The 17,481-nt window shown below is 44.5% G+C and overlaps 1 protein-coding gene across 1 annotated transcript; it reads left to right on the top strand.

Moving 5' to 3' along the window:
• The first annotated feature begins 2,647 nt into the window (after positions 1–2,647).
• draxina (dorsal inhibitory axon guidance protein a) lies at positions 2,648–17,089 on the top strand. The gene is made up of 7 exons (XM_053868460.1): positions 2,648–2,788; positions 11,077–11,519; positions 12,495–12,703; positions 14,330–14,438; positions 14,580–14,672; positions 14,781–14,870; positions 15,828–17,089. The coding sequence occupies exons 2-7, from the start codon at positions 11,099–11,101 to the stop codon at positions 15,938–15,940; spliced, it is 1,035 nt and encodes a 344-aa protein (XP_053724435.1). The 5' UTR covers positions 2,648–2,788; positions 11,077–11,098; the 3' UTR covers positions 15,941–17,089.
• Positions 17,090–17,481: the final 392 nt, after the last annotated feature.

The following is a 17,481-nucleotide window of genomic DNA, read 5'->3' as shown; positions in this document are numbered from 1 at the left end:
TAGATAGATAGATAGAGATATTAACATATTTGTAAAGTTGTTTGCCTGTACTTTTAGATTGAAGGACATTTTAAACATAAGTGAATATAAATGTTATCATATATTATTATAGAACTGTATGGCAGCACATGCTGAAGGGCTGTGATGTGTACAGGCACAGAAACAGAATGAGGAGTGTGACGATGATGAGCTCCAGACGTTGACGACAGGAGTGACTCTTCGTGTTTGCAGAACTCATGTATTCATCTTCTGACAGCAGATTTGCAGGCCACACTAAATATATACGAAGTTCTCAGTTGTGCGAGTCCCATGTTTGCGCAAGACAAAACGGAATAGAAATCCAAATGTCAGCTGATCCCCTGCAGGGTGTCAGCCTAAGAAATCTTCTCTCAGATTCTTCTGCTGAGGCCGACATGAAAAATGTAGCTGCAGTTGGAGAAGATGGCGACCCTGAACTGGATCAGGAGTGAGTGGGAGAGTCTGCTGCTCTCTGTTTCACAACTCATTCGACTGATCTCATTCATGCCAAAACTCGACCGTCTGAGGCACGTGCTCCCGTGAGAGAGAAGGTTCAGGGGGGAGTCATCTGTCAGACACTTGGAGTAGCGCTTCAACATGGTGCCATAGTAGAAGATGGGAGTTCTTCTGTAGCGTGCAAGGCAGCACAACTTAGCAGGCAGTACAGCTGAAGCAATAGTATTTGTTGTTGACATTTATCAATGGTAACAAGGGATTTTTGTAGTAGTTGCAGTACATGTAGTCTTTGTTGTAGTAACAGTTTGAAGTACTGTTGAGTTAGTGGCTCATTTAATTTATATTACTTCTAACATCCATTGTCTTTGTAGTTGTGATGGGTATATGAGGTTTCACGAAACAGTGTCCTGATTTTCAGAGGCCACTAGAGGGCACTGTCAGCTGTAAAATGTTTGGACTTGAACAACTAATTCAAGGAAACCTCACATGATTTCTGAACCAAGAGCGCCATCTAGTGGCTCGAATCACATCAGTAGTTTATATAGCAGTATATTCGTGGCAAGTATATTATACTAGTTAGTATAGCAGTCAAAACTTAACAGCAGTAATATTTGTTTGGTAATGTTTACAGGAGTCGCAGTGGTGTTGTAGTATTAGTAGCTTTAATAGTTCATGATTGCAGTATTTACACCAGTGTTTGCGGAAGTAATTGTCACATCAGTGGCACTCATAGTAGCTGTGGATGTAATTGCAGTATAAATACTTGATATTGATATTGGTTGATATTAGTTGAGTATTTGCAGCAGAATGGGTGTAATATTTGTTGAGCTATCAATTCTATTCCTGTCAGCAGTTGTAGTGTCGGTGGCAGTCGCACTACTATTCTTTGTAGTCGCAGTATTTGTCATAATACCATCAGAATTCATCATAGTACAGTGGTACCTCGGTTTTTGAACAAATAACAAGTTCAAACAAATATTTTGAGATTTTTTTGCTTCGGATTTCGAACGAAAATCCAGAACTCGAACGCCCCCGAAAAAAGCCGGAAAAAACATAACGTGCACGGACGGATCAGCTGACCCACGAGGCGCTTTGTTATTGTGTATAACGCAGCCTCTGTATGCAGACGTGTCCCGTTAGCTCCATTTACTGACTGTTTTCTTCATATTGAGGTGTAAAACCTTTCCTGTCTCCGCACTGGACCGTGGTGGAGTGTCACAGGGGAGGTGCTCGCTCTCCACACTCCAGGGTTTGATGTCCTGTTGCAGCCAAACTGCACAGAAGCGCACATTCAGAGCTGGACACGCACCGGGCACCTCTTCACTTCTGGAGAGACCTCACTCACTCGGCAACCCCTCCCACATGCAGCGGCCACACACATAGAGGAACAGCCACCTGCAGCAGACACTCTACATTCACTCCTACAAAAGACTATTTTAAGGCTTGGAACGCATCATTTCTTTTTCCATTCATTGTAATGGGAAAAATCGATTCAGATTTCAAACAAGTCGCTTCTCGAACGGACCATCTGGAACGGATTGTGGTCGAGAAGCGAGGTACCACTGTATTACACAGTATTGTAACAGCAGTGTTTCTTGTTATTGTGTGGAGCATTATAGTCGTACTTGTTGCACTTTTTGTAGTAGTAGACACCTCAGTTATTGTAACGGTTGTATTTACACTACTAATATTTAGCAGTAATATTTACTACTATCTAAGTATTGGTCGTAGTAAAACTAGTATTTGTTGTTAGCTGTGTCAGCTTTCTTTATTACTGTTCTGGAAGTCCAGTACAACTCATGTACTACTAAATCAGTGGTATTTCTCATAGTGACGGTAGTATTTGTTTTATAATTATTATTAGTAGTAGTATTTGCAGCAGCCTGAGGAGTACATGTTTATTGGAGTGTTTGTAGTAGTGTGAATGCAGCTGTCACATCATAGTACTTGTAGTGTGAGTGGTCAACACGACAGTACTAGTCTCTGTGGAGGTGTACTACAATGGATCGTCTACGTAGCAGTAGCTGAACACCCCCCCATCAATACCTGCATCGATCGATTGTCAGTTCCTCTCCCCCTCCTCCTCCCAACCACCTGCTCCCCCTCCCCCCGTCAAAGACATCCCCCAATTATCCAGGACGCGCACGCGCTGTCGGGAGCGCGCCGCCGAAGTCTCTCCTCCACCAGCCGCCGAGTCAGTGTGTGGATGCTCGCCGCTCCGGAGTGCACCGAGAGCGGACTGCTGCTGCTGCTGCTGTCGCCCGCCCGCACACCCAACTGACACAGCAGCCGGAACCGCAAACAGCATCCGCAGGTGAGGCTCTTGGTGTTTGTTCGTTGTCTTTGTCGTTTAATTTGTCCCATTTCACCCAAAACTTAAATTCGCTGAAAGGACAAACATGCAAATGTTTACATGTATACATGACTTTTCTTTAGTATTCACTTCTTTACTTCGTTCTAGAACCACATTTAGATGAACAGTCCTCCAACTTGAATATGCCTCCAAATAGTAAACAAAGTCATCCTGTTATTTCCCGTTGATATTTTTCCAAGTAGCGTTTTTTCATATTATGTAAGTTTGTGGACCAAGTAGATCCTGTACGCTAATATTGTGTGAGTGAGTTATGGTTTGATGCGAAATGAACCATGAATCTAGTTGATATAGATTTGAAAAATGATGACCTTTGTGTGAATAATTGATGAATAATCAGTCATTTTCTGTGTTGTGATATGTCGCCGCATATTCCTGATGAATATGCTGCTCAGTTTACGGCTGAAATTGAAGGTTGCAGAAATGAGAGTCGAGACATTAGCTAGATCATCCAGATGCTGCCACGATGCCGCTACAACATGGAAGTAGATGTGGCTCCGGCATCTTGTTCAGAACATCGCTGGCGTGGGAGGAGGCCCCGGTGCACACCCATGACATTGTGTTATGACGGGCCTCTCAGTTGTCGTGTCTTGACTTGCCTAGTCACCTGAGCTCAGATACACCATCACAACCCACTGGAGCTCTTGACTTTAAAATCTGAACTGCATAGCTGCTGTCTCTTGCTGGAGAAACATTTTCTGTGGGTGATGACTTTTGGAAAGCAGTAACATTAGGGAGCGCAACTTTAGCTTGAGGAACCAGATTGACTTTGTATCATTCTGTCTGGGTGCTGACAAGCCCGTACTTTATTTCAGTGCTGAACAGCAGCTCCCATCTCCAAGGTGTTTGTGTTCTTCACTGCCTTTTTAAAATTGAAAAGTAAACTAAATGAATAAAACAGACATATGTCTCACCCACTGCTGCCAATGGCCTTCCATCTTTCAAAGCGGCTTTCACATAAAGAGCTACGTCTCGGGTCAAAGTCTGTTTGACTCAGAAAATCTTAGATGTGAAAACAAACAAAGCTGACTATTGACCTGCTCCAAGAGGTGGATTATACGCTTGGATATCTCTAGCAGATGCACAGAGGTGGGGGTGAAATCTTGCCCGTGGCGAGTCAGATCAAGATGTAGTAAATGACATGAGTCCTTGACGATCAATATATAAGTAATAATAATAATAAACACAACATTAAACTGAGGTTTTGTGGCTGCATGAATGGTGTTTGAATTGTTACATACAACAGAGTAGTTCATCTGCAGTGCTGAGGTGGCGTGGTCTTTGTTGGGGAAATAGTTGCTCTGAAACGGCGGCTGTGTGCCACACGCTGGCCAGAGTGAGTACTGAAGAAATTCAGAAAGTCATCGGAGCACTAATACATGAGTCGCCACGTAGACGGCCAGCCACTTGCTCTCTTCATGAGACTGTTGCAGCATGGCACACATTGTAGTCATTGCACGTAGACATAGAACTGGGGTTACATCCAGTTAACCCAATACAAGTAACATCCGACTTACGACCGGGATCGGTTCCGACAAACCGGTCGTAAGTCGGATTGGACGTAAGTCGAATGCCATTCAAAATGGCCGACGCGAGGGTTATAGATACGACTGTAGTGGTAGATAGCTGTGTGTGAGTGAGATGCTGGGATACTGTGCTGCAGTAACTGTCGTACGCGATGCCGGGCTGCTACGTGCTGCGGTGCCAGACACTGAATATAAAAAAAAGGAAATAAAAATGCTGGCCGTGGTTGTAAGTACGAGCGGACGGAGGTCGAGCAGGTCTTAAGTTACTTGTATTTCATGGCGGCTAAGGCAGAATATTATACATATAATATTCCTCAATTCCTCAATATATACCTCACGTCAGATTAGGGTTTGATTCCAGGCCTGGGCTGATGACAGGTTGCTGTAGTTCCTGCAGAATAAAATCGCTGATCATGTCCTGACTTGAAAAAGCGCAACACTAAGATTGAAACTTCATTTCTTGTTTGATTCTCAAATCCTTATAAGCCCGCACCGTTGTGCAGTCGCCTCCTACATGATTTCCTTCATCTCCGGTTTGATTTCTGCCCAAAGCTCCACTGCCAAGCAGTTCTCGCGCCGGCGTGTGGAAAACGGCCCTGGATGTCGCTGCCAAACGTCGCTGCATCTGTTTGATCAGGCTCTTCCAACACTCGCAGGCAGTCAAACATGCCTTTTGTTGAGCAAAGTGGCAGAAAGTTTGGGTTCATTGGAAGGCTGTGCATGATCCACATGACTGCTTCTGCACTGGAGTGTGACCAACTGTTCCCAGGATCCAGGTGTTTCTGTTGTGGGCTTGGATGCCCGGTCCTGTTTGGATGTCAGTTAGGATTCAGCCGGTGTCTTCCTCTTCATCACGCTCTAATGAAGACAAGCTGAATCGTCCTCCTTTAGTTCACTTTCCCTCTTCTCACTGCAAATGACATCCTATTTTATGGGTGCCGCCCTGTCTCGTCCTCCTCCTCCTTTTGTCCTCCTCTTTCTGTCTGTTCTCTGTGGGATGCCCCTCACTGCGCTTCTGGTGCTGTTTGAGTCTCAGCATTTTTTGGAACACGTCTCAATGTGGGTGTCTGGAGGAGGTCCCCCTGCTGTGAGAGGCAAATGGAAGATGAAGGCCACGGCACCAATGCATCACAATGTCCCGGTCTCGGCTCACATCTGTTGTACCTGCATCGGGACTCTCAGCGACAGATGGACCGTCTTTATGCCCCTGGTGTTCGCTTAGATCACCCTCCATTACCACGAGCCCAACACTCCGACAACACAATTCCCAATCGATTCATGAGCCTGATCCAATATTGTCTGCGGCGAAATTACCCGACTAAGCGTTTTCATATTGCACACGTACATATTGGCCCTTCAGGAAATCAAGTTCTCTGCAGCTTGGAGAAGCTGATTGTTATGCAAAGTCAAAGTGGGGGTTCGCGATTGAGCTGGTTTTAAATGGTTTCTCCATTGAAGCTCGGTGCTGGAAATACTGGTCCAACTGAATCAGACATGGAGAATCATCACCATGAAGGTTTTCTTTATATTTTCCCACCGGAGACTGCAGCCGAAAAGACCCTTTAGCAGCTCAGCTTAAGCTTAGTAAATCCAAAACGTTTCCCCTCTGACTCATTGTTTCTCCATCGCTTCTTCATTGGCTGTGTTCCAAATCCGATAGGAAAGGTAGGTGATATTTACTAAGATAGGAATGATAGTGTTTGGTTTGAGACATTAATTTTACAGGGACATTAATGCACCCACTGCGAGAGTTTTATTTTATTTAAATACATTCGTGTCTGAGCCAAGAGCAAGAGGGTGTGGAACAAAGTGTGCTGAGAAAAAATGTGGTTGTGTTTTAAACTTTAGTTCTCAGAGGTCAGTGTAAAGAGAGGAGTGAAACCAAAGAAGGAAATGACACATCCCTTTATAAGAAACATTCAGTAAGAACTTCTGTGGCGCCTCTTAACAAGTTATGCTCCCTTTATGTACAAAATTGTACCCGTCCATTTCAAACGATATTCCCATCACTGATGACATTTTTCCAAGAGTTCTTTACAATGGTATTGCTCTTTGCCAATATATATACCAGGGGCTGCAGCCCAAAGTCAGAAGTTTATTACAACAACAGACTCCAAAACCAACATGGCGACTGGAAGAAGACTGAGACTCGCCTCATCCCTGTCCGACCTCCAGCCGACAACAGGACAACCCTGGAGTGTGCGCTCCAGCCTCGGAGACACTGTGACACTCTACCACGGTCCAGTGCGGAAAGGTTTTACACCTCAATAGGAAGAAAAAACAGTCAGTAAATGTAGGTAACGGGACACATCTGCACACAGAGGCTGTGTTACACACAATAACAAAGCACGTCGTGGGTTGGATGATCGGTCCGTGTACGTTTTTTTCGCAGGCGTTCAAGTTCTGGATATTCGTTCGAATTCCGAAGCAAAAAAAATCTTGAAATTTTTGTTCGAACTCCGAATTCCGGGACGTTTGAAAACCAAGGTACCACTGTATTTCATTTCTCCAGGATTGACCGCCAAGCTTGGGCCTGAATGAATGGGAAGCTCTTAGAATCCATCCTGCAGAATATTTTTGTATTGTGGTTTCATGCTCAATAACGGAGTTGAAAAAGCTTATTTGAGCCACAGAGCTCCATTTCAAGTGTGTGCAAATGCAGCCTTGGCCTGATTAATTGCTGCCTGGTGGCTCTGCAAGATGAGATCTTCCGTCTGATGCGGACGCACGTCGATGGTCGCATGTGTCAGTGCTGGTCAGTGCTGTGGCGCTGCCGAGCGTCGACTGATCACACACCAGAGAGGGTCTCCGATCTCATCAGCGCTTAATCATCCGCCTCTCCAACAGCGTCCCCGTTGCAATTTCTCGCAAGATTACCCATCACCTCACACTTATCTCTCGCTCTCATATTCAGACGTAGCTGCCCGACAGCTGTGTCATGCTTCAGGAGTCTGGCCCAAACCCTTGGCACGTGCTGAAATTGTGTTTTTAATGGAAGCCAACATGCTGTGCTCCAGCGGCCGTAAAAGGACAGTCTCTGTGATTGTTATTGTTTGTTACCTCACGTCAAGTGCAGAAAAACAACCCACTTTCATAAGGCCGCTTCTGTAACTTGCACTAAATTTACGTGCAGGACGTCATAAAGTACTTCACTCACAAGGTGTTCATGGATTTAGGTGATAAATCCCAAAGTCATCTTTGAGAGGATCAAACTGTTGATATATCTGGCCAATCGGGGGACTGACAAATGTAGGAAAAACAAAAGAAAGAAATTTAGGACTTTTTTACTATATTTATTTGCTCTATATACCGTAATTTCCGGACTTTTGAGTGCACTGGAATATTAGCCGCATCCAATAGATTTAAGAAGGACAATAGATCTTGCTCATACATGCAGGTGCAGTGGTGCTGTCTGCTCCGTAGAAAGGTCAGTGGTGCACCAGGCTTAAAAAAGCTTTTCAAAACTAGTGTTGTAAGAGTGATTGTAGCGTGTAGGTGCGCTGTTCATGTATGTGTACGTAGCCACTGCATTTGCGCGGGGTTACACGATGAGTGATGTCTCTTGGAGAGTGTAGAAGTTTCCCATGTGTGTTCAGCTCCAAATGTTTGGTCTTGTGCAGTTTGGCTGTGACGGACAATAAACCAAAGTAACACCCTGTTCGCAACTTGTTTCATCCCTGTCCGAGCTCCAGCCAGCAACAGGGCATTAAACCCTGGTGTGAGCGCTTGAGCCAGGTGTGGAGAGCGAGCACCTCCCCTGTGACACTCGACCACGGTCCAGTGCGGAGACAGGAAAGGTTTAACGCTTGTTTTGACGGGTCCAGCATGGAGACTGACTCATGAGACAAACGCGGCAATGTTCTGAACTGGAATCATGAACTCCTCACATTTTTTATTCAAATGAAAGCGCTCAAAATGTGCTGTTTTCACCCGCGTGCCCAAAGTTCTGACACCACAGCAGATCTTCCCGAATCCAGACCTCCAGGAGATCAGCGCTGTTGCCGTAGCCGCCGGCGAAAACAGCGCATTTGAAGAATTTTAAGGGTAAATAAAAAGGCCTGATTTCATCACTTCTGATTTTAGACTTTTAAAATCCATATATTCATATATCCATATATTAGCAGCACTGATGTATAAGCTGCAGGGCTCAGACCGCGAGAAAAAAATGGCGGCTCATAGTCAGGAAATTACAGGAATTCAATAATATCTTATTTATTGCGAGGAGGCCAGTCACCCAACAGGGGACAGTAGCTAGAAACTGACTTGCATAAATGATTCGCGGGTCTAGACAGTATACAGATCTCCACTAAAATCGAATCATCTAATCCTCATTCAACGTCCTCAAAGTTTCATGGAAGTCGGCTCATCCATGAGTGTGTCGTGTGAAGAATTAAAAATGAAGACAAACATTGCCTTCTCTTTGCTTTCATGCTGTGTGCTGTGTAAACCCACAAATTAAGTTTGGCCTAGAACACTCCTAGTGAAGTAAACAAACATCGGCACACGGTGACCCACCTTCTGCGACGCTTCTGGCTCTGCACCCTCTTTGTCAAGGAACATTTTCATGGGACACTGCTCATATACCACATTTTGAGCACCAACGAAATGAGTTGATTGAAACGCAAGTGAGGTTCTCCCTCTGTCCTCCCAACCAGGGTATTGAGAACCTCTCTGTGTGGCCTGCTGGCGTCTCCGCAGTAACAGATGCCGCCCTGCTGCTTCCCTCTGAAAATACACACAATTGTAGAATGCCGCCTCTGTGGTGTCTCTGTGTTGTTTACCACACACCAGTTTTTAATCTGGGACGCCTCAGAGTGTGTGAACGTTATTACTCTCAAAAGAGCTTTCTTTAGAGATTTAAAGATAAATATAAAAGCAAGTTCTTTATTGGTGTTTTCTTTTTTTACAGTCTAAAGAGCGTCATGCTGCCAAAATATTGAGCCATGTCACATCAAACCGATGAAATCATTATTTAGCTTAAAGCACTCCAAATGCGCTGTTTTTGCCTGTATGTCTGCAGCTCCACCCACAGAGCCGATCTTCGGTAGCACCAGAGATGACAAGCAGCAGCTGAGACTGGCTGGGCTGTCGGAACTTCAGACACTTGGGCGAAAACAGTGCATTTTGACCACTTTTAATGTCAATAAAAGATGTGAGGAGTTGATGATTCAAGTTCAGAACATTGTCCAGTTTGTTTCATGAGTCAGTCGCAATGCTGGACCCTGTTTTCAAAACTAGTTTAGAGGTGATCCTCATGCGTTTTTAAATGGTGTTTCTGCGTCGGTAAGTTCTGTGTGTTTGAGGGCTTCTTGGTCAGCACACTTGTACAACACAGAATCAACAGTGGGAATGACTCTGATGGTGATCCTCCTCGAAGAGGGCCGTCTAATTTCTCAGCCTTCCTGGTATGGTCTATTTTGGGGTGTGGCCAAAGGACGATCTTGTCGATGCTTGAACCATTGATTAGGATTCAGTTTGATCCTTCAGATTGTAACAGTGAGAGAAGTGAACTGTGAAATCCAAGGGCACGTCCTGAAGTGTGACATTTGGACTGGGAGTTCTTTTCGGCCGAACAAAAGACCCGGGCTCAGATCCCAGCATCTCGTATGTCTGACAGACATGTTGTCATCCTAGTGACCACTGCAGCTCCTCCCCCACCTCTCTGTGGTGAGAGTGCTATAAGGTCTCACCTCAGCGGCCGACCGTGCTTTCTTGTTTACAAACTGCAAATTCATCCCACTGGAAATGACATCAGCAACACTCCCAAATATGGCTGCTCTCAAAAGTGCAGGTGTATTGAGAAAGTCCAAACTTTTTCCACGTCTGTAGCACCTGCTCACTACCTTTGTCTTCAGTGGTAAGGAGGTATTTTAGTATAAGCTTAGGGTGTTGTTACGATCACACCATGTTGAGACTGTAAAAATACTCTCTTATTGTTTCTTATCTGACTATTTCACGGCAAAAACTCTCACGTAGGAACATGAAAGGATTGGATTGCCGTTTGACAGTTCAATCTCATCTTCACTGCTCAGCATTTCTATGATCAGGATGATCAGTCAGGATGTGACTGTGCTGAACACTATGCGTTTGTATGACTCAGTCATCAGAATTGTCAGCTGCAGATGAGCTCAATTTCAATACCAAACAACACGGTGTTTACTGTACCGTGTTTGAAATAGAAGCTGGGCCTGGCAAGTCATGCTTTTCCACACTCCATTAAAAAGCAAACACAGACATAATTCTGTAGCCAACGGCACACGTTGGCACACCTTAACTTGAAGCCTACAGAAGCTCATATTTTAGTTCAGTCACACCTCACTGATGTGTGGACTTCGGTACTGAAAGGTGCTGCTGGAGGGGGCCAGGGAGAGTGCTGAATAAGCAAGAAAGAAGCCATAAAGGAAATGTGTGTCATTTTGAAAACAGCGAGTCGTAGACAATGAAAGGAAGAGTTTTTTTCAATGCAAATAGATGCCCCTTTATCACCACCTCGAGTCGACCATACCATGAGTTTTGGAGTTTCGTCCTGGAGGCGACCGCATGGATATGCCTCACATTCACCTTCCCCAAGGTTCCTCAAGAGTGCAGTTTGCTTTTGAAGCAGCGTGGATCAGCAGGAGTGTCCACAGATGGAAAAGCAAGGACAATTTTATTAATTCTTAACCTTCTATAGTTCCAATTCAGCTATGTTTCTCTTCCCAACAGGTGACGCTGTGCTTGACAGACCATGTCTCTCCCCTGGAGTCTCATCCTGGGGGTCCTCTGTGCCACTCTGACGCTGTCACTCAGCTCTGAGCCCGGGGTGCCACACAGCAAGAGACGGCAGACTCAGTCGTCAATGAGAGGCCCCAACAGCCTCCAGGATCCTCCTCAAGCTGTCCAGAGCTACAGCAAGGAGCGCAGGGGCCACAAGAGCCAGGGGCTGCTCTCCCACAGAGCCCTGCACCCACTGGCACGGCCAGATGATGATGGCACTGGTCTGGAGAGCCTGGGTCCAGTCAGAGTGGAGATGAGTAACGACAGGGAGAGAGTTCGGGGCAAGGGCCATGCTCCGGAGAAGCAGCTTCTGGGGTCACGGAAGGGAAGAGGACACGGACATGGACACTTTGACCACAAAAGACGTCGTGACAAGGGGCGACACGGAAAAGGTGAGAAGTTCATGATTGTGTCAATGGTCTATGATAATCAAGGCATAGCAACAAGTGACAATGACCACGCCCCTGGATTGGCAGTAAAATTGGTCATAATAACACTAGCTCGCGTGAAACCCTTCAAATTCTTGAGAGCTGAATTGGTTTGGTACGGATCCTTACCCAGACAAAGCTTTCATTTCCTCTGTATTTCTGCACGTTTCCACAAAGCTTACGGATACGGGCCAAACGGAGCAGTACCACCGCAAACCATAGGTGGCAGTGTTGCTGTTACTACCTGATACGTCGCTCTTATGAGTCATGAAGAAGGCATAACAATGGCGGAAATTCTCGTTCTGCAGTGGTGACATATTTAGCGGCCTCACCGACCACCACCTCCTACAACTCTGTTTTCCTCTTTTGTGCAAGAGATACATTATCGATACTTCTTCCATAGCCGCCATGTTTGTTTTGGACTTAGCTTACAGTTTGACTCTGGGCTGCTCCCACTGGTGGATATATTGGTGAACAGCAACACCATTGTAAAGAAGGCATGGAAGCATGTGATCAGTGACAGTCATATTGTTTGAAAAGGTCAGAGTTATTTTGCGAAGGGACAGGGCCTCATCTGCCAAGGCCAACCTCATTCAGGAACTTCACCCGGATTTGTAGGCCGGCTCACGTTGACTCGCAGAGGCTGGACGAATCCTACAATATTTTTGTTCTTAAGTTTTAACCATCGATTGAATTCGGGGCCGCCGGGTGAAGGGCATGACTGAGCCCGAATTGAAAGACAACTCCTGAAAAACTGCAGTTATGACTTCACGCAATGTTTAGCCTTCAACATAAACTGGACGTGACAGTTACTTGATAAACCAATACGTGAAAATGAAGGTCGCACTTGTGCTTCTGACAGATAGTACTGACATTTAAATGTCAGTTCATGTTTACAAATTGTGCCTTTGATGACTAAACCTTTTTCTTCTTCTTCAGTGTTCCTCCCAGATGTGGCTCTGAGATCTCCACTAAAGGACAGAGATCAGTCCGAGGAATCATCCCCCGCCTCACCCTCCTTCATGGACGCCTCACCCGGTGACTCCCCTTCCCCCAACGGCGGTGTCTTTGGCTCTGGATTCTCCATGGTTACCACGGTGATGAACGAGCATCCCCCAACGATGCCTCCATCCTTCACCAAACCCCAGGTGACCCCACCGTAAAAGCCCACATCTGTTGTTTCTCAGCGTGAGTCCACTGTGGAGGGGAGAGAGCGGGGCCTTTTACTGATGCCCAACACCTCATTGCTCATCTGGGTAACTGTGTGAACTGGAAACTTGGAGGAAAATACCTCACAGCTACTCACTGAAAAAATACATGCTGATAATGTGGGGGGCATTTTTGTCAGCCAAAAGAGGCAACAAATAAATGGATACACAGATCAGCCATAACATTATGACCAACTGTCTGATCTTAGTGGTCGGTACGTCAACTTTAGTAGTTTAATATTCAACTGTATTTTATGTTCAAAATAGTGTGAGTCAACGGTAGTATTGGCTTCAGTCATAGGAATCACATGACAAGCTCGGTACTGGTTCTACATTAGTGTATTGACTGCATATCAGCTGCGGATGTAACACTACTGTCAGTGGCAGAAACATGGGTGATATGACTATAATGGGAGAGAATCAGCCTCAGTAACTGTAATTCACTGTACTGTACCGTACGGTGGAAACACGGCGTCAGTCTGATAAATATGAGCTGAAATCGAAGCCGAAACACGCTGAGTCTTCATAGTCCTCGAGGCTTTTGTGTGGCCAACTGTGGCACTGAGCCCGGTCCGAGCAGCAGGAGCGAGTCGCCACCTGTCACATTCACCAGCGTGAGGCGTCAGTCTGATCCACGAGCCGGAGAAAAGAAATGTCATGAGCTCCTTCCATTGTTGAACAGATCAGGGAGTTGAGGAGCAGACCGTCATTCGTGTCAATAGGTATTGATCGAGAGCCAATGTGGTGCAAACAGACAGCTTGAGGGGCGTTTTTTGAGGGGGGGAGGCGAGGCCTGTAAATGTTTGATTTGCGAATACTGATGATGACTGCGAATACTTTGTGTATATTGATTCCAAATCTCATTAAAGATTCTTGAATACCAAGCTAATGATCGAGGCACTCAACCCGAAGCCTCATTAATTCTGCAGATTTGTATTTCTGTGGTCATGAGGGGGTGGAGCTACTCAGGGTGAAGAACTGGGGACACAATAGGAACCCACCATGACACCAAACTATCTTTTCGTCATCAGTTCAGTCCAACATCTGTCTTTGGTTTGACTCACTGCTCAAAAGCATATTCCATATTTTATTTCCAAAACGATGCTTCAAACCAAAACCTTGCGCCTGAAGACACAATCTCCAAATGAGTCTCCCATTGACCATTAAACTTTGACTTCTGAATGAAACATTGAGCTGTTGCTGACGCTTTAATGCATTTGTGGTCATTGATCTAATTGATATTTCCATAAATTCAGAGCAAGGAAACAAATATGGATATTTGCAAATGCCTTAATGGCTTTAACAACGTCAACCTTTGAGTTAATTTCTATGTTCTAGCAGCAAAGTCTTCAGGTTTCACAGGCATCAGATGTTTATAAAGTGTGCAGGCCACATCACCAAACTCCCATGATCATAAGGTCAGAAGAACTGTACCAGGAATTTTAGCTCTAGTTAGGACACTCTGGACAAACATGACATGTTTCACAACGGATCTTTCTTCGACCAGGCAGAAGACTATTTTCCATCTTACTAGCAACGCTAACCGTCCTGCTCTATCTCACACAGAAGTCTGGTCAAGGAGAGGTGATGCCGACTTTAGACATGGCTCTTTTTGACTGGACCGATTATGAAGACATGAAACCGGTGGACGTCTGGCCGACGTCCAGGAAGAAAGGTGAGGGTGATTGATATCGAGATGCTGTTTATGATGAAGCATGTTTCACTTGTATCCAAAGCTACGTCCGCTACCGAAGCTGCCACACTCTGACTTGAACCCAAAGCTACGACTCGCTGAGCTCTAATGGTCTTACTGCAGATAAGAGGCGGAGCAAGAACGCGAGCAGCAGCAATGTGACCGCAGAACCTGATTCCATCGAACCATGTGACCACCACCTGGATTGTCTGCCAGGTAGGAGAGAAACGGCCCGTAAATCTTCAATGAAACTTTTTATAACTTTCGCCCCGGCTGATGTCATCGTCGCATGCTTAGTTAATATGGTTTTGTTGCCTCCTCGAGGGTCCTGCTGTGACTTGAGACAACATGAGTGTAAAGCTCACAACCGAGGACTCAACAACAAGTGCTACGACGACTGCATGTGTGAGGAAGGTGAGCGGCGGTTCAACCTCAGCTTGTGGAGGAATGAAAGTGTCTTATGGAAACATTGTTTTTTTAAGTCAAAGAAAGAGGGTCGCAGGTTTGAGTCTGGCTGGAGGCGACTGCAACTGTCTCCTGTTTGCTGTTTTTGGGCTTCATCTGTTTGATACTCATGTGCTCCGCCTACAGAGGAATGCTATGATAACCTAAAAAAAGTGTTCCAGATTTAATTTAAATTCACAGAATGTTCACAGCACACATTTAAGTGATATGATAAATCACTTTCATTGTTTATTTTTTTTGAAACATGAGATCACAAATGAAATGGTCCTTGCTAATGATGGGTACACGTATCATGAAACAATATTGCAGGGTTGATGAAACAGTGGCTTAATTTTCAGAGGCCTCTAGATGGCGATCTTGGTTTTAGAAATGAGTTGAGGTTTCATTCTGTCAGTTGGTTGTTGAAGTACAAACACTAAAGAGCAGACAGTGCCATCTGGTGGCCTCTGAAAACCAAGACACTGTGTTGTGAAACCTCATCTATCCATCACTAGTTATTACTGTGCTATCTAATATTATCTAATCTTTGAATAACTAAGGCTTTATGACAAATATTGCCGCTGCAAAAATATAGTATTTCCTTTCAACTTTGTTCTTTTTTTTAAAATAAAACCATAATCCCTTGAAAGGACATACAATATTTTCATAATTCTATTTCAGTTATAATGCATTATATAGTTTGCGTTCTTGAAAGTATTTTGTTATTAGGAGTTGAAAACAGTTATTAATCTATTTAAATTATGAACAGCTTCTTCCCCTCGACCGTCAGAGTGTTGAATTCATGAACAGCCTTTGTTGTTTATTTTATTTTGTTTTATTTTATTTTATTTTATTTTATTTCTCCACTGACCATGGCAATAAATTTGATTCTGATTCTGATATAAACGGATATATTTTCTGCTGTAGGTTTCCGCTGTTACGCCAAATTCCACCGCAAGCGACGAGTAACCAGACGGAGGGGCCGATGTGTCGTACCCGAGTCGGTCAGCAGCGATCACGGGGGATTCATTACCATCTGAGAAGAGGGAGAGAAGTGGAAGGACGGACACTCAGCCATCTTAAGGACAGTTGCAGCCAAGAAGTCACGTCACGTACTGTAGAGCGCTACGATTTTCCTCCAGTACAACGTAATGTCCTGAAACACATTTCAAGGTTTTATGTTTTCATTCACGCACTCTTACAGCCAGCTATTTTGTGGCCACATTTCGGGGGAAAAAATCCATTAAATCTCAGATTATCTACAAAGGGACAATTAAGCAATGTTTAATGTTGACAAGTTGTAATGTGTCATCATGTTGTCAGGACAACTCAGAATGGTATTACAACCTTTAAAAGAGACTTTGAGAATGTAACCTCATGAATGAAAGTGAAGAAAATGTGACAGGAAACTGCTATTTTGTAATGTTTACAAAGAACATTTTGACATTCAATACAGTGAACTTGGACAAGCACGAAGTCATGGCATGAAAACACATCTTTAGTTTTATAGTCATTCATGCATGAAACACATTTAACATGAGTATGAAATCCCACAGCAACAACATCCCAACGACACATCCGAATTATTAAAGAAAAAATTGATCAAAAATACCCAACAATGAAGAAACTACAATAAACGAACTCAACGTACGATAAATATATTTAAAAATAAATGCCTTCATCTGAAAGAGTAGCATGATTTGACATGAAGTGTGTTGATGTGAATATATTACGCACATATATCAGATATTTTCTTTACCAAATGTGGCCCATCAAAGCAGACAGACCTATGGTTTTCCAACTGTGGATGTATTTTGATGCAATAATCTGGCATCTCATAACAGCAAGATGCAACTGCAGCAGGCTGCATGCAAAAACAAGCAGCAGCCTCACATGTGGCATAACTAGATTTGAAGGCCCTGTGTGGCAGCCGCTTGATTCTCATCATGTGTTTCTGAATCAGAGCTCTCCGAATTCCTCTCGAGCTGATCGCCCCATGGTAACATCTATCCCCTCAGTAGTTGGCTGAAACCTGCACTTTGGTTTTTGTTGGACAAAGCTCCATCAAGTTCTGCTGATCATTGTTGTTTTCTGAACCGACTTGTGTTTATTTATATTGAACGTGTTTGTCTATGCTGGTTTCTTCTGTCTGCTTTGTTCTTGGATTAAAGACACGCTCCGTTGTTATTTCGTCCCAACCTGTGACAACCAGTTTTATCATTTGCTATACATCTGACATGCTTCATAGTAACACAGCAAACTCACTTTCTGACAAACGTCAAAACGCGTTTTTACAGTCTGTTTTGAGAGCTGATGGCCTCATCAATGTGACCACCTCACTGACTTGCTAGGCTGTAATCTGAAGCAGATGTGTGGTGTTTTGTTTGTGCCACACACCTTTGGCACTATGCCACAGTCAGCTCCTTGCACACTGAGACGTCTGACAGTACAAGTAACAACTAAGTATTCGACTTACGACCTGCTAGACTTACGTCCACCCATACTTGCGACCGTGGCCAGCATTTTTATTTTTATGTTTTAAAATTCAATGTCTGGCACCACAGCACGTAGCAACCTGGCA

The sequence above is a fragment of the Synchiropus splendidus genome, chromosome 6 (assembly GCF_027744825.2).
Source record: "Synchiropus splendidus isolate RoL2022-P1 chromosome 6, RoL_Sspl_1.0, whole genome shotgun sequence".
Lineage (NCBI taxonomy): Eukaryota > Metazoa > Chordata > Actinopteri > Syngnathiformes > Callionymidae > Synchiropus > Synchiropus splendidus.
Note: the sequence above shows the minus strand (reverse complement) of the source record. Positions and strands in the feature narration are given on the sequence as shown.